This window comes from Hyperoodon ampullatus (assembly GCF_949752795.1).
Source record: "Hyperoodon ampullatus genome assembly, chromosome: 7".
NCBI lineage: Eukaryota > Metazoa > Chordata > Mammalia > Artiodactyla > Ziphiidae > Hyperoodon > Hyperoodon ampullatus.
This window is the reverse complement of record NC_136920.1, coordinates 16,112,539-16,135,553: the sequence shown is the minus strand read 5'-3', so window position 1 is coordinate 16,135,553 and position 23,015 is coordinate 16,112,539. Positions and strand designations below refer to the sequence as shown.

Below are 23,015 nucleotides of genomic sequence, written 5' to 3'. Positions count from 1 at the left end.
ACTGTGTGCCCATAGGCTATTTTCTTAATGTCTTTGAACCCCAGTTTCCTCATCTGTAAATCAGGCTTGAGAATAGCCCTGACCTCATAGGGATATTGTGAGGAAGGCATGGAAAGCCTTAGCACAGGCGGACACATATATGGCAAGTAAATGTTAGCTGGTATGCGAGTACAGATAAAAAGCAGGATCAGGAGGGGAGGGAACCCAGTTTGGGAAGAGTGTAACCTGGATCATTCCTGCAGGACAGTCCCTTGGTAATGTCCAAGGCTCCAGGAAGAGATGTCTTCGTGGCTGGAGGCCCCTGTGCCTGATGTTTCTCCTGGTAAGCTTCTTCACTCCAGCCCTCTCCCCTGAGCCCAGGCCCCAACTCCTCTCCTCCCGCGGGAATCAGCCTCCTTCACTACCTACCATCTGCCCCTCCCTGCAGAGCAGTCCAGAGCTGCTCTTGGTGTTGCTTGCCTCCTCTGCCCAGACTGTCTCTGCCCTGGTTCTGGTGCCTGGCCCTTGCAGATACCCGTCCGTCCTTCTCAATCCGGGCTTGCTGCTGGGGAGGCTTGGCATGTCCAATGCTTATCCAGCTTGGCTTTCAAGAGTTCTGTCTGATCTCTGAGATGGATGCACTTCAGCCCTGCAAGGGGACAAAGGTTAACATCCTTATTTAAGGTATTGAGGTGCAGGGGACTACAAGTGATTAGCCCTAGCGCCCACACAAATCGCAGGGTCCCAAAGCCGGAGCCGACGTTTTACTGCCCTCTATGGGTGGAGATAAGTTTGCAGTTTCCCAGGAGAATGCTGGGGACCTGAGACCCCCTTGTGCCTCTCTTTCGGGGTTCAGACTGTGCAGTGGAGCTGTGGGAGCCAGATGCACAAGATGCAAGCAGCCAGCCTCTGGGAAGCAGCAACTGTATCCTCAGGGAGGAATGTAGCACACCCCAATCTGCTGGGGGCACTTCGAGGGTGGGGCTGGAGGCAGCAGAGCCCACAACCCTGCTCCCCGGGGTGGAGGCCCCTCCAGAGTCCACAGGTGAGGAGCTGCTGGATTTGGAGGAGGTAAGGGCTCCCTGGATCCGGGAGGGGTAACTTCAGGGCTCTTTACCTTATAAGATCATGGTTAAGTCCAAAGGCTTTGGAGTCAACTAGACCTAAGTGATATGAGTGTAAATTTTGTTTCTTAGGCCCTTCTGAGCCTCAGTTTCCTTATCTGTAAAATGGAAATAACAAGAGTACCTATCTCTTATGGTTGTAAGGATCAGTGCATATAAAGGGCTCAGACAGTACCTAGGACATAAGAGCACTTTGCCTACGAGAGCTACTTTCTTAGAATAGAGAGACTAGAATAGACTTTGTACAGTGAAGTAAATGAAGGTCACTGAGTGCTCAGGGCAGTGGCCAGCTGGGCACCTAGGCTTCTCCCTGAAGAAGAACATTAAGGCTCTTTCCTGTACCCAGAGCTTCGTCCACAAAAGCGGAAAAAGGGGCCAGCCCCCAAAATGCTGGGGAATGAGCTGTGCAGTGTGTGTGGGGACAAGGCTTCCGGCTTCCACTACAACGTGCTGAGCTGTGAGGGCTGCAAGGGATTCTTCCGCCGCAGTGTCATCAAAGGGGCGCGCTACGTCTGCCACAGTGGGGGCCACTGCCCCATGGACACCTACATGCGTCGCAAGTGCCAGGAGTGCCGCCTTCGCAAATGCCGCCAGGCCGGCATGCGGGAGGAGTGTGAGTGTCTGGGGACTAGAGCTGGGGGAGGGGGGTGGTTAGGCCAGTGGGGAAGAGGGCATGTCTGGGTGCCAGCGTCTGGGTGCAGAAAGGCAGCTGAGCCTATGGGCCTTGCTACACGGTCCCTAAGTGTGGATTAAAATCTCTTCCTTGTCTTTACCTGACTCTCTGCTTTTCTGGAGCCTCAAACTACGCCTCTGCCCCATCCCCACTTCCTGTCTCCCCCTCTTCTCCCCTCCTCACGTCTGGCTCTGTTCTCAGGTGTTCTGTCAGAAGAACAGATCCGTCTGAAGAAACTGAAGCGGCAAGAGGAGGAACAGGCTCAGGCCACATCCCTGCCCCCGAGGGCTTCCTCTCCGCCCCAAGTCCTGCCCCAGCTCAGCCCGGAGCAGCTGGGCATGATTGAGAAGCTGGTGGCTGCCCAGCAGCAGTGTAACAGACGTTCCTTCTCCGACCGGCTTCGAGTCACGGTACCTGAGGGGCCTGGGGAGAGGTCGCTGTGCCCAGAGCACCAGCTGGCTTCTTGATGCCTGACTCAGAGTGGTTTGTTTCTTTCCTCCTTGCTTTTCGGGGTAGCCTTGGCCCATGGCACCAGATCCCCAGAGTCGGGAGGCCCGTCAGCAACGCTTTGCCCACTTCACGGAGCTGGCCATTGTCTCTGTGCAGGAGATCGTTGATTTTGCCAAACAGCTGCCGGGCTTCCTGCAGCTCAGCCGGGAGGACCAGATTGCCCTCCTGAAGACCTCTGCAATTGAGGTGGCTGGCAAGGCCGAGGGTGAAGGGAGGACCAGATGTCTCGCGGATGTCTGTGGGAGGGGCCCCCAGCCAGCTAGCTGGGAAGCCACATGCACTGGGAAGTAGGGATGAGGGGCTCGACCTTCCCTTGAAGGTGCCCTGGGCCGAGACCAGCCCAATATTTGTGTGCAGGTGATGCTTCTGGAGACATCTCGGAGGTACAACCCTGGGAGTGAGAGTATCACCTTCCTCAAGGATTTCAGTTATAACCGGGAAGACTTTGCCAAAGCAGGTGAGAACTGAGATCACAAAGGGACTGGGTTGGATGAACAGATGCATTTTGTCATGGGGCCCATAGTGACTACAGAGCTACAGGCCCAGGGTTTGAGTGGCTACAAAGGGAAGGATCCACTTGTTTTTCCAAGACAGAAAGTTGGAATGCTGATAGGTCTCCCTTAACTGCCCCAGATAGATTCCTGTCCTCTGTTGCATTAGGCCAGTGGTTCTCAAACTGTGTTCCCAGGAACCTGAGGGGGGTTTCCATGGAAGTGTCACCTTAGAGGAAAAACGTCCTTCACCCTAACTTCAGCCAAAGCAGAAACTCCATTTAAATCTGCGTTTATATATTGTGCTTCTGCATAATATTTTGCTTGAAGAAAAGACTTTACAGCTAGGAAAAAAACCTTGAAAACCTCACCAAGCCTTTTAGTAGTCAAAATTGAAAAATCTTTCTCAGATGTGCTCTTTTGGATCATGTGGACTGATTTCCTCCTCTTCAGCTGTGCTTTCTGAGTAACCATGGAATTGGCATTAAAACATGGCAGATGTGCCCAGATGAGGCAGTTTTAGGATAAGAGTGAACACTTCTATCCCCATCTTGGCGTATCTTGGAGTACTTTCTCCAAGAATTAGTTCACGATGCTGTTCTCTATCTGACATTTGCTTGCAGGCTAAGCAGTTTTGGTTTCCTCATATTCAATGGCTGGTTTGTGTTGTGGGAGGAGGGCTGGGAAAGGATGGAAGGTGGAAGGTGTTTCGGAGGGACAGGACTGAGGCTGAACAAGAGACTTGGTGGTTTAACACCTGAGTGATTGGGTCTGTAAAATACGGCTGATGCTGACTCCATTCTCGGGTTTGGAGTATACTGGTTTCCAGTGCAGAGCTCACAGAGGCTTCCGGTGACTCAGGCCAGCTCTCGTCCCATCACAGGCCACCCAGTGAGCTTTCTAGGTAGGCCTCCCTTCACTATAGGGTCCGGCAGGGCTGTGTTGACACCTCTTGCCTTCTGTAGTGCCCCGTGTGCTGCCTGAATGTACAGGCACCTAATAGGAGTGATGTAATGACTTTTTCCAGCTTTAAAAGCCCAGCCCTGCCCCCTTTCTCTACCCAATCACCTTTTCCCCAGCTGGTTATTACCCCAGTCCTTGTTAACCACGGCCTTCTCCTTCATAACATCCTCCTTTCTGAACTCTTCCCTGTTCTCATGTCTGCGTGTTCCTTCAGCACTTGCGGACTTGTGCTGTCTGAATCTGTATCTATTTATAGATTCATTTATATAAGCGGCTTTTATGTCATGATGTTTGTTTTTCATTTCTCACTTTTTCAGTGCGGGGAGAAGAGACAGGGCTGCTCTTTGGGCAGGTCTCCCTCCTCCTTTACTTCCACTACCACATGCCGCTCGCGTGGGTGACTAACGATGTAAACCGATCACACTGGGGGCGTCCACTCAGCGAGCAGTAGCCGACCCTCACAGGGGGCGTAACTCTAGAGCTTGCTCATCCTCTCTGTATGAAGGGGCTCTTCAGCACAGTTCAAGGCTGGACACCTCACCAAGAAATGCTTTCTAAATGGGGCTTGTCCATTAAATGGATCAACACACACTTGATAAACATCGGGGTGAAAGCACAGGAAGTGACTAATCAAGAAGCCTGGAATGGAAAAGTTACCAGATGGTTGCTAAAAGACATCTGAGAAAACTAGGGGATGGCGTGGGGTGGGCAGACTTCGACAGTGTGTTTGGGAGAAGTGTTCTTTAGATGTCGCCACTTCAGGTCATGGTTTGTTGAACTTCGGTCTCCTCGGTAAGAAGGCTGGTTCTATTTTTAAATTTTATTATTTATTTAACAAACACTTACATGGAGTTACCATATGTGCCACTCGTTATTCTAAGGACCCATTATGAGGTAGGTGCTATTATTATCTCCATTCTAGAGATGGGAAAACCAAGGCCCAGAGAGCTTAAATAACTTACTCAAGCCCAGTAAATGGTAGAGCTAGGACTCAAACCCAGGGAGTCTGACACCAGAGTCCACACCCTCAACCACATTGCTTTGTTTCCCCTGTGATGTGAAACAAGAAACGTATTGCTAGTATTCAAATAAGTAAGGCCAATTGCCAGTGAAGCAGTCTTTTTATAAACAAACATAAGGGTTGCTTCTATTTCTAGTAATGTGGGGCCCTCAAGCATTCTAAGAAGAATTCTAACAGAATTATTGTCATTTAATTCAGCACATTCTGTATGCTGGGTGCAGTGCAAAGTGGTCTGTATGCTTTATCATTTAACCCTCACAACAGTTTTATAAGTTCAGATATGATTCCCGCCTCACAGATGAGGCTTCGAGAGGTTAAGAAACGTACCCGAGGTTATACAGCAGAGCCCTGGAGACTTCGTACTGAGTCCCTGGTAGTCTCCTCAGTGGAGCAGTGCTGCCCATGCCACACAACCCAGCCTCTCTTCTTCCTCCCCAGGGCTGCAGGTGGAGTTCATCAACCCCATCTTTGAGTTCTCCAGAGCCATGAATGAGCTGCAACTAAATGATGCTGAGTTTGCCTTGCTCATTGCCATCAGCATCTTCTCTGCAGGTGTGGAGGAGGGGCAAGAGGGTAAACGAGCAAGAGACTCACACCAGAGAGGGCTGCAGGCCCCATAGGGCAAGAACCGTGGGGGTGGAGGCCCTTGTTGTGTTACTTTGGGATGGGAGAGGTTGGGTAGGGCATGTCCCTATTTTTTGGTTGTGATTTGGGGTATGGAAATGAGACCCTGGCCAGACCTGCTACTCAACTCTGTTGGTGACCTATAGACCGGCCCAACGTGCAGGACCAGCTCCAGGTAGAGAGGCTGCAACACACATATGTGGAGGCCCTGCATGCCTACGTCTCCATCCACCACCCCCATGTGAGTCTCCCCACTGTGCCCTCTTTCTCCTCTCCACAGGCTCATCCCCTGACACATCTGCTTTCCCTTCAAGAATCCCTCCCTGACTACATCGTGCAGACAATTCTCTCTCTCCCACAAACCCCCACCCTTGCCCCCCTTCCCTGGGGAGAGAGAAAGGCTATACTTGTCCTTCTTTCCCAGGACCGACTCATGTTCCCACGGATGCTAATGAAACTGGTGAACCTCCGGACACTGAGCAGTGTCCATTCAGAGCAAGTGTTTGCACTGCGCCTGCAGGATAAAAAGCTTCCCCCGCTGCTCTCTGAGATCTGGGATGTGCACGAGTGACCGATCTTCCCCTGTATCTTCTGCTTTCTGAGCTGGATGGCTGAGGCTGGTGGCTGCCTCCTAGAGGTGGAACCGGCTGAGAAGGACAGACATTCCTGAGGGCTGGGCAAAGGAGATCCTCAAGTGGCATTAAAGGAGAGTCAAAGGGTTGGGAGTTTTGTGGCTGCTGGGTAGCAGGGATCCTGCTAAAACGGTGCTCCATGTGAAGACTGTACTAACCGGGCCCAATGGATGAACCTGGGGGCCACTTTGCACAAGGTTCTCCAGGGCCCTGCACATCCTGCCTCTACCACTTCCTGTTTTACCCACAGGGCCCCAAGATAAATTCTCCACTGTCACTCTGCGGCTTGGCCATAAATGCCTCCGGGCTGCCTCACCGATAGGTCTGGCACTGTTTGTACAGGAAGGCCAAAATGAATTCAGAATGAGAGAAACCAATTTCTGGAATGGGGGTGGGCCCCGACAACACAGGAGGGAAGCCTGTGTCCTTGCGGGTCCGTTTCCAGACTCAGAGGAGGGAAACAAGTCACAAGTGACAGCCTTGGCAGTGAGTGGGGACCTCCTTTTACCAGTCCCATTGCGATGTAAGGGTCAATGAAGTGCTGAGGCTGGGACGCGCCCTTGCCCCCCTTCCGTGATCCCGGTGGGATCGTGTTGCCTTTCTGTGAGGGAGGGGGTGTTGGATTTTCGGAACTAACGCCTCAGTCGTGCACCTGTGTTCGTGCGCGCGGGTATAATGCCTTGGTTTTTCCATTGATACTTAAGAAGGTACAACAATCCCTCCTCTTGGCCCGCAGGCCCTGTGGGACAGCGAGGAAAGTCCCCTGAGGCCAGGGGGAGGCTGCTGTGTCCCGGGTTTAGCCTCGCAGAATGGCTGGACTCCCTCTCCCAGCGCGCACCGCGGCACCGCTCACGCCCCCTGCCTTGGAGCGCACCGAGTGGAGGAGCTGCCGCGGCCGCGCCTTCCGGCCTCAAGTCCCCCCGCCGTCCCTGAATTGGTAGGCTCCACCGCCGCGGCCGCCGGCTTTCCTGCCCACGCGGCTGGGCACTTCCAAAGCGCGAGCGGGGGAAGGAGATGAGGTGAGGGGAACGGTGAGAAAGTCCTGGGGCAGCTTATCTTGAGACGTCGCTTCCAGCTTCAGCCGCAGTTCATCGAAATGGGCTCTATTTCCGTGTCGAATTAAAATGTTTGCGCAACCCAAACAAAAAGTATTCCTTTGGGTCCTCCCCTTGTCACGTAGAGGCGCTGGGCTGGCCCAGCGCTCCCCATCGCGTTCCCACTCCCACAAGCATAGGTGTGTGCGTAGCCGTCTCTCTCCCGAGGTCCGGCTCCACCCTGCAGCGCTCGGCTTGGTGCAGCCCTGTCCCCCCGGGGGTGAATGGTCCGGCCCCTGGCCCCTCAGCCTCCCCCTCCTTCACCGAGTCGGAGTGGTACACGGCCCACGGTGCAGACGCGGAACTGGCGTGCGCTCCGAGCGGTGCCCGCGCCGAGGAGCGACTGACGCTCGGCTGCCGGGGGACGTCTGGCCGAACCCGGCCGGTCCCCCGAGGCTCGGGAGGTAGGAGGGTCTGGGCCGCTGGGGGCCCCGGAAGGGTGTTTGGGACGAGGCTCCCCGGGAGAAACGGACTCTGGGAGGAAACAGGGGCTGTAGGGCGAAGGGGCCTCTAAGGAGGCCCTAAAGGAGTGTGAGGGGGTGTAGGGTCTCGAGAGGGACAGCAGGGGTCCGTAGGGAAGAGGGTGGGGCTAGAGGTGGGGGCGTCCGGGCCGCCGAGGGGCTTCGGGCTGCGAGCCTAGGCGCAGCTCGCGGCTGCAGGGCGAGATTCCTGCGGGGCTGGCGGGCGGTCCTGGTTCCGGGGCGGGGGCGGGGGCGGGGGCGTGGGAGAACTGTCCAGCAGGTGAGGGGGCGGCCAGCGCTGTCCAGCTCGGGGGCCCGAGCCGTGCTAACCACATGGCGCGTGTGTGTGCGTGTGTATGTGCGTGTGTGTATTTGTGTGCGCGCACCCGCGCGCCTTATTTTTGGTTAGGGTTTGAAAAGCACGTTTGGTTCTTTAAAAAATTTTTTTTTGTTTTAATTTGGTGTTTCAAAATTGGCTTGTTGGAGAGTGGAGACACCGTTCAGTTTTTCCTGCAACTGCTTCCCTCCCCATCCTCGTGCACCTCTAAATTCGTCCTCCTGTTTCTGCCCTCCCCTCTTCCCCAGCCCTGCCTGTTGCTTGCCTCTTTACTCTTATTTTTCCCCACGCTGGACCAGTCTGTGCTGATGCGCTTGCAAGGTCACTGCCTGAGGAGGCGGTGGAGGGGAGAGAGCCTCCTGTTGTGCTCACGTCAGCAAAGATGTCATATCGCTGTCTGGTTCCTGTGGTTTTACTATGACATCCTGCCCAAAATGAGGGGCAAATCCAAAGGGTTGGTTAATGTGGCCATTTGTAAGCTGAAAAGACATAGATAATTTAAAGGTCTGTGGATGGAGTGGATGATAGTTGTGTAGAACTTCATCAGGTAGGTATGCGTTTTGAGCTTGATGCCTTTGGAATATAGGGGCTAGGAACGAGGAGCTATACGTTAGTAAATGTAGCTGAGGCAAGAGGCAGAGTGGGTGAATGTGAAGACAGAGTGTGAGTTATAGGTAATGCGAGAGAATTTAGAGTCTTCGTGAGGAGGGGAGAGGGGAGAGAATGGGAAGAAAAGCCTTGGTTGTCTCTGCAATCTGAAAAACCAAACGCAGTGGCTGTTGATGAGATATAAATTGAGACTAAAAATCCATCCTATCACTAGTGGCTAGAATAGTCACAAGATCTCTGGGTCCTTGTGGCTTTGGAGGGAGGTGAGCACTGTAGTGCATGGTAATGATTTCAGTTTTATCAGGTGATTCTCAGTGGAGAGGGGGCTGGGATCCCACCAAGGATAGAGGCCCGATGCCTAATATATTAGAAGATGCTTCAGGTGTGATCTTTGAGATTTTTATTTGGAAAGGGCTCCTGGTTTTCAACATAAACATAGATTTCAAGGCTTAGCCTTGAGTTCTGGTCCTGTAAATTCTGTTTTATTTTAAGATACTTTGGCTCTCCCTAGGCATTTTCCATATAATTCTTTAGAGAATGAACTAGGCTTTTACCCATCTCCCATTTTCATTTCTGTGTTTACCCCCCCTTCTCATTCTGCTTGGGAGGAGCTGAACTCTGCTCCCTAACAGTTCATACTGCAGTGCCTCACGTTCTGCAGTATGCTTGAGTCCGTAGCAGTGGAGAGGCCCAAAGGGCTTTTGGGGTGGTGGTGTTGCCTAGAAATGAGTTATTTTGCAAGCTTGGGAACTTCGTTTTCGTTGTGTAGAAAGGAGATACCTCTATCAAAATCCAGAATTAAGACAAAGTGCAAACTAAAGGCACATGGGGGAGAAGATAACCTAACAATTAGTAGGTGCTATCAGTGGAAGAGGTGTCTCTAGATTCAAGGAGAATGAATTATTATGGTCATTGGCCAACTCTGGAGTAGCAGCTGATAGCACTGTGCGGTCCCCAAGCAGGGGAGGGGCGGTGGCTCTGCTATAAATAGTGCTGGAGCCAGAGTTGCTATGGAGACAAAACTGAATCCTATTACCTGCAGGTCCTCTATTGGGAGCAAGAGAAAGGAGGGAGAAGTACTTTGAGGATTTGAGAGGTGTTGTAAATAGTTTTTTTTTTTTAATAAGTAGGAGAGAAAAAAGATGGAGCTTCTCATCTAAATCAAATAGAGCCTTAAGCATACAGGGAGTGTGTACGTTGTATGTATGGGAGTGCACGCAGCAGCAAAGAAGAGAGTGAGGGTGTGTGTAGTGTAATGGGATTCTCTCTGTGTGTAGAGTGAACAAGGTCTTAGTGTGGCTACATGTGGAGCACAGAGGTGGAACACTGGAAGCACTGAAAGTAACCTTGTCATGGAGTGAAACATTTTATTTAGAGGAGTGTATGGAGACCCAACAGGAAATAAATAACAGTTAAGACATGTAAGCTTTTTCTAATTTTTGGACTATGGCTTAGAAATTCCTCTGAGCACCTCTCCCTTTCCTTGCAGGAATACTTATTTCTGCATCTAATTCTTAATCTCTGTAAGATAAAGAAGGACAAGGCCTCATCTGTGTATATTGTATTACTAATTCGAATCCAGGGACCAGAATATAAGTGGAAGACTGTGATTCAGCACCAAGGGCAGAGCTAGTAGCAGTAGCCACTGGGCCCCTCTCTTGCTTGAAGAGGGGAGAAAAATGGTTTAGATGAAGCAATTGGGGCATAGATATTCTTCATCTGAGAACGCATGGGGTAGAGTAGCCAGCTGTTGTTACTGTCTGAGTGCAATTAACTGTATAGACTGTGGTAATTTCACATTAAGCTGCATGCAGAATGTTGGAACAGAGAATAATTAGGTTTCCACCTAGAGCTAGGAGTGCAGATTAGTTCTGATTAGAGAGTCTGGTTTGATCCTGATCCACCCTGGAGCAGTCCTGACAGTGACTTAATTTTTGTTATCATAATAACTGAGTCCAGATTACACTGACTAGGCCTGTTTTTCAGAAACAGAAACAGCCCCAGGGGTGAGGCTGGAAATGAGCTGGTTTGTAGGGACGGAGAGGTGAGCCATTATTTATCCTACTTCTTGACATTTGACTCTGTGAGCTCATAAGCCTGGACAGAGCTCTAGGCTAGGAAAAGTGTCATGTTCTCCTATCTTTAGTACTAAAATGGAAGATCTTCTGACCTATGTCCCTGGCTGGGATGAAGCTGAGAGGGATGAGTCCCTTAGGCACAGCAATGGATCTTATCAGTACTTTTTTCCTATTAGACTTGGATTTTCAGATAATATCAGAATTCCTCCTGGGAACATTGATTCCATGCTTGGTGCCTTGAAGTTTCTCTGAGATGAACTGATGAATCGGAACCATGGTGCAAAAGAAGAAGTCCTGTCCTCGGTTACTTGACTACCTAGTGATCGTAGGGGCCAGGTAACCAAGAAGCAACTGATTTTTGTCTTGTCATCTGGGATCCCGCAAAATCTGTGATGATTTCCCTTCCCCATTTCCACGTTGCTTTGCATATCTCATTCTTCTCCCCCCGCCCCCGGCCACACCATGTGGCACATGGGATCTTAGTTCCCTGACCAGGGATTGAACCCTTGCCCCCTGCATTGGAAGCACAGAGTCTTAACCACTGGACCACCAGGGAAGCCTTGCATATCTCATTCTTCTTTTATTTCACCCTGATGGGAACCTTGCTGCCAGTAAGGGAAACAAAACAGGTAGATTGAGAGTGTTGGCCTGGAGGAACAGAGACAGACCAAAACTCTGCTCTTAACTAGCATCTTTGTGATATATTTTAAGCAAATATACTCTATACACTTCAGTTTCCTTATTTTGTACAAAGGAAAAGTACATTGTGCTCCTTCTCTCTCTACATATGCTCTTTTGGGAATTCATTAGCTAACACACCTTGAAAGATGCTATGGGGCTTCCCTGGTGGCGCAGTGGTTGAGAGTCCGCCTGCCGATGCAGGGGACGCGGGTTCGTGCCCCGGTCCGGGAGGATCCCACATGCTGTAGAGCAGCTGGGCCTGTGAGCCATGGCCGCTGAGCCTGCATGTCCAGAGCCTGTGCTCCGCAACGGGAGAGGCCACAGCAGTGAGAGGCCCGTGTACTGCAAAAAAAAAAAAAAAAAAAAAGAAAAAGAAAAAGAAAGATGCTAGTCATCTCAAGGTGTTAGTGATAATTTTATTGTCGCCATTTTCCTTTTATTTCAGGGTGGGCATCTTCATGGCAGCACAGACCTCATTTAGCCTACAGCTAAATGTGGCATGTTTTCCAAGGTCCTGCAGCTAGGTTTCTTTATCCAAAAGAGCATTTATTTCTTGACTGTGGTTAAAATTTGAAAGAGCGTTCTGTCCCTTGAGGCTGCTGAATTTGTCTTTCTGTTCTCCAGGCACCCGAGCAGTGATAGCGTGGCCCAGACTCCAGAATTGCTACGGCGATACCCGTTAGAGGATCACGCCGAGTTTCCCCTGCCCCCGGATGTCGTGTTCTTCTGCCAGCCGGAGGGCTGCCTGAGTGTGCGACAACGGCGCATGAGCCTGCGTGAGGACACCTCTTTTGTCTTCACTCTCACCGACAAGGACACCGGAGTCACGCGTTATGGCATCTGTGTTAACTTCTACCGCTCCTTCCAAAAGCGCATGCCTAAGGAAAAGGGGGAGGCCGGGGCAGGGTCCCGTGGGAAGGAAGGACCCCATGCCACCTGCATCTCAGAAGAGGTTGGCACCGAGAGCTCGGAGAGTGGCCCGTCCCTGCAGCCTCCCCGTGCCGACTCTACCCCGGATGTGAACCAGTCTCCTCGGGGCAAACGCCGGGCCAAGGCGGAGTGCCGTTCCCGCAACAGCACTCTGACGTCCCTGTGTGTGCTCAGCCATTACCCCTTCTTCTCCACCTTCCGAGAGTGTCTGTACACCCTCAAACGTCTGGTGGACTGCTGTAGTGAGCGACTGCTGGGCAAGAAACTGGGCATCCCTCGAGGCATACAAAGGTACGGTTCGCTGCTGATGCTCAGGAGAGAGGGGAGGCGTCTAGAGTTGAGGTGTAACTGGCTTGTGAGGGGCGTAGGAATTTTCCTCTAAAGCCTGAGGTCCTTCAGACCTCCTTAAGCACTTTGTGTTAGTCCGTGCTAAGCAAAAGACTACTGCAGAGTTAGGCTTCCTTCCATAATCGTGTTTGGAGTGATGCTGAGGAATTTGGTGTTTCACGATGGGCAGGACAATAAGTCTTGCTACGTATACATTTTTGCACTTGTCATTATTCGTAGGTATACCCTGTGATCCTAGCTGAGACCAAAGGGTGGGCTTCTCCAGTTTCTGTCACTAGAGCCTCTATGGTTACGTTGGGCTGCAGTGGGATGTCAGCTTCTAGTGCTTATGTGTCTGTTTCCTGCTGTCTGCTGCTCAGGGACACCATGTGGCGCATCTTTACTGGATCGCTGTTAGTGGAGGAGAAGTCCAGTGCCCTTCTGCACGACCTTCGAGAGATTGAGGCCTGGATCTATCGATTGCTGCACTCCCCAGTACCCGTCTCAGGGCAGAAGCGAGTGGACATTGAGGTCCTGCCCCAGGAGCTCCAGCAAGCTCTGACCTTTGCTCTTCCAGACCCCTCTCGATTCACCCTAGTGGATTTCCCACTGCACCTTCCCTTGGAACTTCTGGGTGTGGATGCCTGTCTTCAGGTGCTAACCTGCATCCTGTTAGAGCACAAGGTGAGAGGGCCAGCTTTCTAGACTGTTCTAGGGAAAGGGCTTTGAAATGTGGCAGAGGCTAGACCCATGAGTTCTCTGAGGATAGGGACTACATCTTTTGCATCATTTTGTCTCCAGGAGATAACACGATACCAGGTATACAACAGGTACTCAGTTGGTGTGGGTTGAATTAAGGTACTAGTATCGTGTGGGATATATTCAGAGGGCTTGACACTCATTTGAATTCTCCTTAACTATACCAGCCTAATTCTCTGAAAATTTCAGTCGTTCTGTTCCAATGAGTGACCCTGGGATTTGGGGGTACAAGAACTAGGATGACAAAGGAGAGATTCAAGGGAGAATTATTGCAGTGCTTGCACTGGGAGGCGGCAGACAGGGTAGGGTGTGAGGCAGTTATAAGTGTGGAAACTAAGCTTCCAGAGCCGTAGGCTTGGTGAAACAGAAGCTAAATTGTAGTGTGGGAAGCTGTTTTCTCACAAACCTTCTCCTGTCGGGTAACCCTTGTGGTGTGGCTCGTTGCAGGTGGTGCTGCAGTCCCGAGACTACAATGCACTCTCCATGTCTGTGATGGCATTTGTGGCAATGATTTATCCCTTGGAGTATATGTTTCCTGTTATCCCACTGCTGCCCACCTGCATGGCGTCCGCAGAACAGGTGAGTCTCAAGGTGTGTTCTGGCTTTGTCACCTCTGTTCTAACTCTGTCCAGCTCTGACGGCGAAGGCTCAATGCCCAGAGAAGTTGTAAATCAGTACTCGTCCTGAATTCCTTGTTATAACTTATTTGTCTACAAAATCTGAACCCGTCTGGTGGCAGAACCTATGCTATTTATGTTTTTTATTTATCACAGTTAATATAATGATTATAGGCTGCTGGCTACACCACTGCATGTGCTACATAATATGTAGAATATGCACTATTACTTTTCTAAAATCTGAAAAATTCTGAACTTTGAAACACATCTACCTTCAAGGGTTGGGAAGAGGGATTGTGGACCTGCGTTTTCCTTATCTAGAAAAATCGTGACTCGGGCTTCCCTGGTGGCGCAGTGGTTGAGAGTCCACCTGCTGATGCAGGGGACACGGGTTCATGCCCCGGTCCAGGAGGATCCCACATGCTGCGGAGCGGCTGGGCCCGTGAGCCATGGCTGCTGAGCCTGTGCGTCCGGAGCCTGTGCTCCACAATGGGATAGGCCACAACAGTGAGAGGCCCACATACCGCAAAAAAAAAAAAAAAAAAAAATCTTGACTCAATATGTGATCGCAGTAGATTTTGGTTTTGTTTCTTGTCTCTTCCACAGCTGCTGTTGGCTCCAACACCGTACATCATCGGGGTCCCTGCCAGCTTCTTCCTCTACAAACTGGACTTCAAAATGCCTGATGATGTATGGCTAGTGGATCTGGACAGCAGTAGGGTGAGGCTCTTGGCTGAGGCATCGTAGGGTCTAGAATAGGATTGTGTTCTGTTTTTCTAGATTACTCCCAGGAAGTTCCTAAGTTTGTGGGTGATTGCTGTTATGAGACTCATTGAAACAACTTTTTAAAAAATGCTGCTTTTACTTTATTGGCTTAATAAGCCCTTGGTTAGGACTCAAAGAATTATAAGATTTAGTTTTGCTGGAGTTAAATGCTTCCCCACATCTTCCAAGAGCAGTAGGGCAGTTGTGGTTGCAGGATTATTACATATGGTGTAGGTCATCTAATGGCTTTCTGGGAGTGTAGTTTCTAGTAAGAAACTGCAGACTTTAAAAAGTATATTAACATTCTGCAGTGTGAGTACATTTAAACTTTGGTAGGTAGCCCTTATATGTGTTCATTGTAAAACTTTAGAAAATGCAAATAAGTATAAAGAAGTCAATAAAAACTATGATCCTATTATCTAGAGATAGTCACCAATAACATTTAGGTATAATATTTCCTTTCAGGTGTGTATATGTGTCATATACGTGTGTATGTGTGTATTTTATATGTGTGTATATAATATATGTGTTTGCATATATATAATAATGCCGTATATATAACCTCCTATTCTCGTTACTTACCTTTATGTAAGAGAAGCTTTGGAGCAACTAATTCTAAGCTCATGCCTTTTATCTTTCTTCTGGTGCAGGTGATTGCCCCCACCAATGCAGAAGTGCTACCTATCCTTCCAGAACCAGAATCATTAGAGTTGAAAAAACATTTAAAACAGGTAGGTGAAGAATGAAGCAGAGGAAGGGGAGCAGTAGCAGCTCTAGGACTGCTGTAGGCAGACAGCTGTTATTGTAAGAGCCAGTTTCCTTTCAGACTTCAAGTGGAGTAGATTTTCTTAGCCTTGGGTGGGCTTAAAAAGAGATGTATCCCATTTCTGGGTTGCAGGGTGAATCTCAAAAAGGGCTTCTTAGATTCCTTTTAATTCATTGTATGCCCCCTCCCACCCTCTAATCCTTGTAATGCTGTATAAAACAACCCTTCACTTTCTGCTTCTTGTCCCATCTGCCATTCTTAATGGCCTTGGAGCATTCTCTCAGTGTTACAGGAGGGAGTTAGTAGTTTGGATAATCTGGCTCCTTTTATGTTTTCCTCTTGAATTGATCTCTGGTCCCTATAGAATCATTTCTTCAAAAATTCCTTTCTTTGAGTAAACCCTTAAATACATTTTTCATTGATTGATTTTCTTCTTCTTCTGCATGCTGAACACAGTACCTGAAGGTAAAGTGTGATGAGGCCCTGGTCCTCTGCGCTGCTGTATGTGTTATGTAGGACCACCAGTAGATAGCTCTGTATTTCTTTTTAGGAATCTGTCATTTGAAGGGTCTTCAGGAATCTCTCTCTGTGTTGTCTCAGTTCTTAGAAATACCTCTAGGTGGGGATTTCCCTGGTGGTGTGGGGGTTAAGAATCCGCCTGCCTATGCAGGGGATGCGGGTTCGAGCCCTGGTCCAGGAAGATCCCACATGCCATGGAGCACCTAAGCCCATGTGCCACAACTACTGAGCCTGAGCTCTAGAGCCCACGAGCCACAACTGCTGAGCCTGCGTGCCACAGCTACTGAAGCCTGTGCGCCTAGAGCCCGTGCTCAGCAACAAGAGAAGCCACCGCAATGAGAAGCCCGCGCACTGCAACAAAGAGTAGCCCCCACTCACTGCAACTAGAGAAAGCCAGCACACAGCAATGAAGACCCAACGCAGCCAAAAATAAATAAATAAGTAAATAAATAAGTTTTTAAAAAAAGAAGAAAAATGCCTCTAGGTGAAATCTGTTTGGATATAAATGGGTGATTTTGTATTATCCCTCTCTCTTTTTCACTTGCTTCATCACTACTGATGTAATATGATATCTTGTTACTGCAGAGTCTGGTGAGGATCACAAGTTCAGAAAGTTCTCTAGCTGTCTTCCTTTGCTGTGTTTTTCATTCTTGATGATTGCTTTAGTATGACTAATGAGATGGAGAGGTTGATATATGATATTGGAGTTTAAATGTTTGTAGGAGCTAAGATTTTTGGGCTCACAGATCCTGTATTCTGACCCCTGTTACTCAAAGTGTGGTCCATGAACCAGCAGCATTAGCATCACCTGGGCTTGTTATAAAGGGCAGAATCACCTCAGGTATATTGAATCAGAATCTGCAGTGTAACAACATCCCCAGGTGATTCCTATGCTCATTAACATTTAAGAAACACTGCTGGGCTAGGCCAGTGGTTTTCAAACTGCCCCGTGGAGCCTCTGAGGGTTGATTTAGGTTGGGACCCCTGAGCATATGAGGCTCTGGGTTCCATATGTCCTTCAGAGAAGCTTTACTTTTACATGTTTCGATTGTTGATATTTCTACATAGATTTCAATTGAAAAACAAGATTTTGTAGCTAAAACAAATTTGAAAACTATTGCTTCGGACTTCAGGTTTGATCAAGTTGCCTTGAGTCAGATTGGCTTAAGCTGAAGATTTCATAATTCAGATTGTTTTCTAAAGGTTAAAATATTTGGATTTTTGTTTCAAAGATGAAGGTTCTTTTCTCGGAATTGAGATTGGCTGGCTGCCCCAGAAATCTGCCTTCTCTGAGGGACTTCTTATTGTTCCGCAGGCCCTCGCCAGCATGAGTCTCAACACCCAGCCCATCCTCAATCTGGAGAAATTCCACGAAGGCCAGGAGATCCCTCTTCTCTTGGGAAGGCCTTCTAATGACCTGCAGTGTACACCTTCCACTGAATTCAACCCACTCATCTATGGCAACGATGTGGATTCTGTGGATGTCGCAACCAGGTACAGCCAAGCCATCCCCACAGTCACAAGCTCTTAACTTGGTCTCTGCTCACTCAGTGACCTTGGGGCAGATTACTTCCCTGAGCCAGAGGTTCTTTATGTATACAATGTATATAATATTTGGTTACATTTGCCACCTTAGTAAAAGCAAACAGAAGAAATAATCGTACTCTCAGGCCTCTTAGACCTTGTGTGAAGAAGGGGATTGATGATTCTTTAAGATACCTCTCCGCTTGCTGTTGGAAGCCCGTTAAATGATGACTGTGGGAGGTGGTCTGAGGCCTTGGATCGTAGGGATCCTTGCTCTGCAGGGCGAGGGACTCGGGTCATCTCACCATCCCCTTCTTCCCCAGAGTGGCCATGGTCCGTTTCTTCAACTCCCCCAACGTGCTGCAGGGCTTTCAGATGCACACACGTACCCTGCGTCTCTTTCCCCGGCCCGTGGTAGCTTTCCAAGCTGGCTCCTTTCTAGCCTCACGTCCCCGGCAGACTCCTTTTGCTGAGAAACTGGCCAGGACTCAGGCTGTGGAGTACTTTGGAGAATGGATCCTCAACCCCACCAACTATGCCTTTCAGCGGATTCACAACAGTGAGTCCACCTACCTCTGCTTTGCCCCACCTTCTGCGTTTGTCCTCCTGATGGCCCTTCCCTTTGCTTTTTCCCTTTCTAATCTTCCACCTGCCCCTGCCATTCTGATTTTGCTTTAGACTTTTTCCCACCTTTCTTTTAGGTTTTGCTTGCTTTTCTCCCTTATTGCTGACTCTCCTTTTTTCCTCCGTGGGTAGACACGTTCGATCCAGCCCTGATAGGCGACAAGCCGAAGTGGTACACCCACCAGCTGCAGCCTGTCCACTATCGAGTGTATGACAGCAGTTCCCATCTGGCCGAGGCGCTGAGCGTGCCGCCAGAGCACGACTCTGACTCTGACCCTACTGATGACAGGTGAGCAGCCCCCTATGGCAGCTAAGACAGTTCTTGAAGTCTAAGAGGCTCTTGCTAGCCGTTATTTAGCGCAATTGCAGAATTTCATAGGATTTAGACATCAGTCCTTGAAGCCTTGGGCTATATTTTGGTTGATTGTTCCGTGTTAGTTTCCTTATTTTATCTTGTTCCCTGGCCTTGAGTTAAGGGTGCTCCTCTGTTTATTTTTCCTAATGCTGATTGCTGATTCTTCTCCCTGCCCCTTCTTTCTGTTTTATTTTTTTTCTCTTCACTCTGCAGCGGCAGTGATAGTATGGATTATGATGACTCAAGCTCTTCTTACTCTTCCCTTGGTGACTTTGTCAGTGAGATGATGAAATGTGACATCAATGGTGATACTCCTAGTAAGTGTACTTGGAGAAATTGGCCAGCTTGGGACAGGGTTTGGGGTTCTGTGATGGTATGGTCTGTACCTGCCATCCTTGTTGTTTTTTTTTTTTAATTAAAAAATTTTTTTAAAATTAATTTTTAATTGGAGTATAGCTTTTTTTATTTTTTATTTTATTTTATCTTTTTGGCTGCGTTGGGTCTTTGTTGCTGCACGCGGGCTTTCTCTAGTTACGGCGAGTGGGGGCTACTCTTCGTTGCGGTGCGTGGGCTTCTCATTGCGGTGGCTTCTCTTGTCGCGGAGCACGGGCTCTAGGCGCACAGGCTTCAGTAGTTGTAGCACGCGAGCTCAGTAGTTGTGGCTCGTGGGCTCTAGAGCTCAGGCTCAGTAGTTGTGGGCACACGGGCTTAGTTGCTCCGTGGCATGTGGGATCTTCCCGGACCAGGGATCGAACCCATGTCCCCTGCATTGGCAGGCGGACTCTTGGCAGGCGGACTCTTAACGACTGCGCCACCAGGGAAGTCCTTGGAGTATAGTTGATTTACTATGTTGTATTAGTTTCTACTGTACAGCAAAGTGAATCAGCCATACATATAATCGTTGGGTTTTGGCAGACGTGGATCCTCTGACACACGCGGCACTGGGGGATGCCAGTGAGGTAGCTATTGATGAGCTGCAGAGCCAGAAGGAAGCAGAGGAACCTGGTCCAGACAGCGAGAACTCTCAGGAGAACCTCCCTCTGCGTTCCAGCTCCAGCACCACCGCCAGCAGTAGCCCCAGCACCGTTATCCATGGAGCCAGTTCTGTACGTGAGGACTTGGAGGAGTGGATAAGTGAGGACTGTTACTTGGGACGTGGGCCTCAGCTCTGTTAGGAAAGCTAGGATGAAGCTACTCACTTAATTTGCTACTTTCTCCACATTTCCCCCTTCTTCCTCTCCGTAGATGCTATAGTTTAGAGCCTGCGAGATACAGTTTGACCCCAGAAGGGCATCCAGCTTTGTTCAGGGGTTAGCCGAGATCCCCTTTGCATAATTTGTGGAGATAGAGAACAGGGGTATAACAAAGATCTTTTCTCACATACCCCTTAGGCTAGGGACCTGACAGGCCTGGCTTGAACTGAGAACATAGGAAGGCATCACAGGGCACCAGGTGACTCCTTTCTATTTAATATGTCCCCTAGGAACCTGCCGACTCAACGGAGATGGATGATAAGGCAGCAGTAGGCGTCTCCAAGTCCCTCCCCAGCGTGCCTCCCAGCATTGGCAAAGCGAACGTGGACAGGCATCAGACAGAAACTGGAGAGGGGTCAGTGCGCCGGCGAACCTATGACAATCTGTACTTCGAGCCCCAGTATGGCTTTCCCCCTGAGGAAGATGATGATGAGCAGGGGGAAAGTTACACTCCCCGATTCAGCCAACATGTCAGTGGCAATCGGTGAGAGCCTGGGGTTGCCTTCTAGATGGGTGACTGAAGGACCTCACTACAGTGGACCCTGGGCGAGGGTTAACCAGAAAGTCTGAGCAGTCTGAAGGCTCTCGTGGTCCTGCGTCCCCAGAGGGTCATGCTTTGATCTAGGCGTTTAGAAATTGTGGGGAGGGAGAGGTGACCGCAGTGTAGCATCAGGCCCACACGCCCAAGATTAGGTACCCCTGCCTGGGGCTTATAGGTGCCACTGTGCATTCAAGGGCTCGAAAGCTGCTGCGGCCCAACAGCTTGAAACTGGCAAGTGACTCAGATGCAGAGTCAGACTCTCGAGCGAGCTCGCCCACCTCCACCGTCTCCAACAACAGCACTGAGGGCTTCGGGGGCATCATGTCTTTTGCCAGTAAGTGCCTTCAGCTCTCTCCCGCTTCTGTCCCGTCTTCGCTCCAGCAGGGCCTGACCACGGCAGATACGGCTTAGAGCTTCAGATGTAGGGCTGGGCTGGCATTATCAAGCTCCGGATCAGGTCGTTTGGGTGATACTGAATAAGGTATTTTCAGGGGAGGTCAACGAAGAACAGGGACAGATTAGTCGTTACCTTTATACCTGGAGGTTTTAGTCTGTTTCAGGTAAGACAGCTAGCTGTTCAACTGAAAAGTAATCATTATATTAAAAATCATACACTTGTACATGTATTTTGTGGAAATCTGGTCAAATTTGATTTGGGTATATATCTAATATCTCCTTTGCCTGGGAAAGGACTTTTTCATGAACGCGCCTTGAAATCTATGTGACATTGACTTGTGCATAGAGAATATTACCAGAGATGAGGGGTGGTGTCGTTTAAAGACTAAAGACAGACAAGGGAGCGGAGAAAGCCAACATGGGGGATAATTGTGATGATGAGTTTTTTAGAAGCCTGGGAGGGACAGCACCAGCATCAGACCGGAAGCGCGTTAACTGCTGGCGTTCATGCTGGGTCGGCAGTAGAGGAGAGACTTGGATGTTAGCATCGTGGGAAGCCGTCAGAGAAAGTTGTTACTGGGTTATGAGCAGTCCTGGCAGTGGCCCCTTTGTTTGCCCCGAGTTAGGCGTGATCCTTTCTAAGCGAGGTCAGAGGTTCTGGGGTTGCATTTGAAAAGGAGGAGGGTGAAGATGATGATACGGTCATTGGAGCATGATGCTCCGATTCTTTATCCCTCTGACTCACTGCTCTCACTCGCTCCCCTGGACAGGCAGCCTGTATCGGAACCACAGTACGAGCTTCAGTCTTTCAAATCTCACACTGCCTACCAAAGGAGCGCGAGAGAAAACCACGCCCTTCCCCAGTCTGAAAGGTAACTCCAGCCCTCCTTTTGCCAAGCCAAGATTCTCTGGGAAATATTTCAGGCCTGTGGGTGCTTGTCAGGAGCCCCATGTATGAAGAATCCTTTGATCCGGCCCTTGCCTCTCATATCGCTTCCCATGGCTTTCACTGCACATCATGAGTTCTTGCTGGTTTTCAGATGGAAAACTGTCTTTTGTAGCTAAAGAAAAGGCCCTGTTATATCATATAGGATAACGGCAACGGGGGGGATTGCTGCTGCCTCTGGGGGGAACCTTTGTCAGAGGCACGTAATTAACATAGGGCTCATCAGCTGCCACCAGTCATCTGCCAGGTTCCTACCGTGTGAACTTAGGACAAACTCTGTCCTAAAGAGCTGGCCCCCCCCAGGGGATGGTTGTGAAGAGCCTGGCAGTGTTTATAGAGTCAAGAAGCCTCTTACTTTGGCTTCATGTCAACGTAGGCCCTATGAATGGGCCTGGTAGCATTGGTTGGCTTCTAGGGGCAATTAAGACCTTATTTGATTTTCATATGTGATCTCTGACAGTTTGAAGGTTTCTTCTTTTTTATAAATTTATTTATTTTCGTTACTTATTTTTGGCTGCATTGGGTCTTCGTTGCTGTGCGCGGCTTTTTCTAGTTGCGGAGAGCGGGAGCTACTCTTTGTTGCGGTGGGTGGGCTTCTCACTGCGGTGGCTTCTCTTGTTGCAGAGCACGGACTCTAGGCACGCGGGCTTCGGTAGTTGTGGCTCGCGGGCTCTAGAGTGCAGGCTCAGTAGTTGTGGCACATGGGCTTAGTTGCTCCGCGGCATTTGGGATCTTCCCGGACCAGGGCTCGAACCCGTGTCCCCTGCATTGGCAGGCGGATTCTTAACCACTGTGCCACCAGGGAAGCCCTGGAGGGTTCTTCTGAATTTACTTTGACTTCTGTTTGTTTACTCTGGATTTTGTGCTGAAATATTTAATCACAGAAGGAAGCACAATGAGAAGCAGCTTCATGTATTTTTTTAACTGACCTCTCTTCCCAGTGTTAAAAATGTCAGGAATCTAAGGAATGTTCTTTGGTGGGGATGGGAACATAGGATAGATGGGCAAAAGGACATCATAGCTAGTGGTGTAGGGAGCTCACCAGCCCTGTAGAGTGAGTCTACACAGGCTCAGTAGGTGAGGGATGGAAAGGTGTTAGCGTCACTGGCTTTCATTTGATATAGTTAAAGGGGAGAGCAATTGAAATGCTTTCATTGCATGCTGATGCTTCACTTCATTTGCTGCACTCATCACTCCCATCCAGCTCCCATCCTCACCCCCACCCCCCCCTTCCCATGACAGCATCTACAAGTTGGGTCTCTTCCCTCTGCATACCTGCAGCCCCCCTGGACCCCTGTGCTAGATGTTTCATGAAAACCAATGGTCCCCTTTCATGCATGTGCCTGTTTAGTACCTAAAGGCTCCTTGTGTTATTACCCTGCCTCTGGCTTTGAGAGGCCATAGTCTTAAGGATGG

At 49.7% G+C, this 23,015-nt stretch overlaps 2 protein-coding genes across 40 annotated transcripts in view; both read left to right on the top strand.

Annotated features, from left to right (window-relative positions):
- Positions 1-279: 279 nt before the first annotated feature.
- Positions 280-6,242, top strand: NR1H3 (nuclear receptor subfamily 1 group H member 3; the record flags this gene model as incomplete). Of its 2 annotated transcripts, XM_079708487.1 has the most annotated exons (9): positions 280-322; positions 836-1,024; positions 1,450-1,716; positions 1,978-2,186; positions 2,293-2,472; positions 2,644-2,743; positions 5,200-5,313; positions 5,532-5,626; positions 5,810-6,242. In XM_079708487.1, the coding sequence occupies 9 exons, from the start codon at positions 280-282 to the stop codon at positions 5,954-5,956; spliced, it is 1,344 nt and encodes a 447-aa protein (XP_079564613.1). In that variant the 3' UTR covers positions 5,957-6,242. The 2 variants fall into 2 exon arrangements, with proteins under 2 accessions (XP_079564613.1, XP_079564614.1); XM_079708488.1 differs by lacking the exon at positions 2,293-2,472.
- A 4,628-nt stretch (positions 6,243-10,870) lies between these two features.
- MADD (MAP kinase activating death domain) overlaps positions 10,871-23,015 on the top strand; it is a gene marked incomplete at its 5' end in the record, with an annotated part of 36,343 nt that continues 24,198 nt past the window's right edge. For 15 of the 38 annotated variants that reach the window (XM_079708975.1, XM_079708973.1, XM_079708974.1 and 12 more), the window contains 14 exons: positions 10,871-10,932; positions 11,902-12,498; positions 12,915-13,218; positions 13,741-13,872; positions 14,517-14,630; positions 15,326-15,406; positions 17,276-17,454; positions 17,808-18,043; positions 18,241-18,397; positions 18,677-18,780; positions 19,379-19,569; positions 19,947-20,071; positions 20,452-20,591; positions 21,424-21,525. In XM_079708975.1, coding sequence (XP_079565101.1) covers positions 10,871-10,932; positions 11,902-12,498; positions 12,915-13,218; positions 13,741-13,872; positions 14,517-14,630; positions 15,326-15,406; positions 17,276-17,454; positions 17,808-18,043; positions 18,241-18,397; positions 18,677-18,780; positions 19,379-19,569; positions 19,947-20,071; positions 20,452-20,591; positions 21,424-21,525 — 2,524 coding nt within the window. Of the gene's footprint in view, positions 12,499-12,914; positions 13,219-13,740; positions 13,873-14,516; positions 14,631-15,325; positions 15,407-17,275; positions 17,455-17,807; positions 18,044-18,240; positions 18,398-18,676; positions 18,781-19,378; positions 19,570-19,946; positions 20,201-20,451; positions 20,592-21,423; positions 21,526-23,015 lie in introns of all 38 variants that reach the window. The other 23 variants (XM_079708996.1, XM_079708991.1, XM_079708994.1 and 20 more) reach the window with 6 other exon arrangements.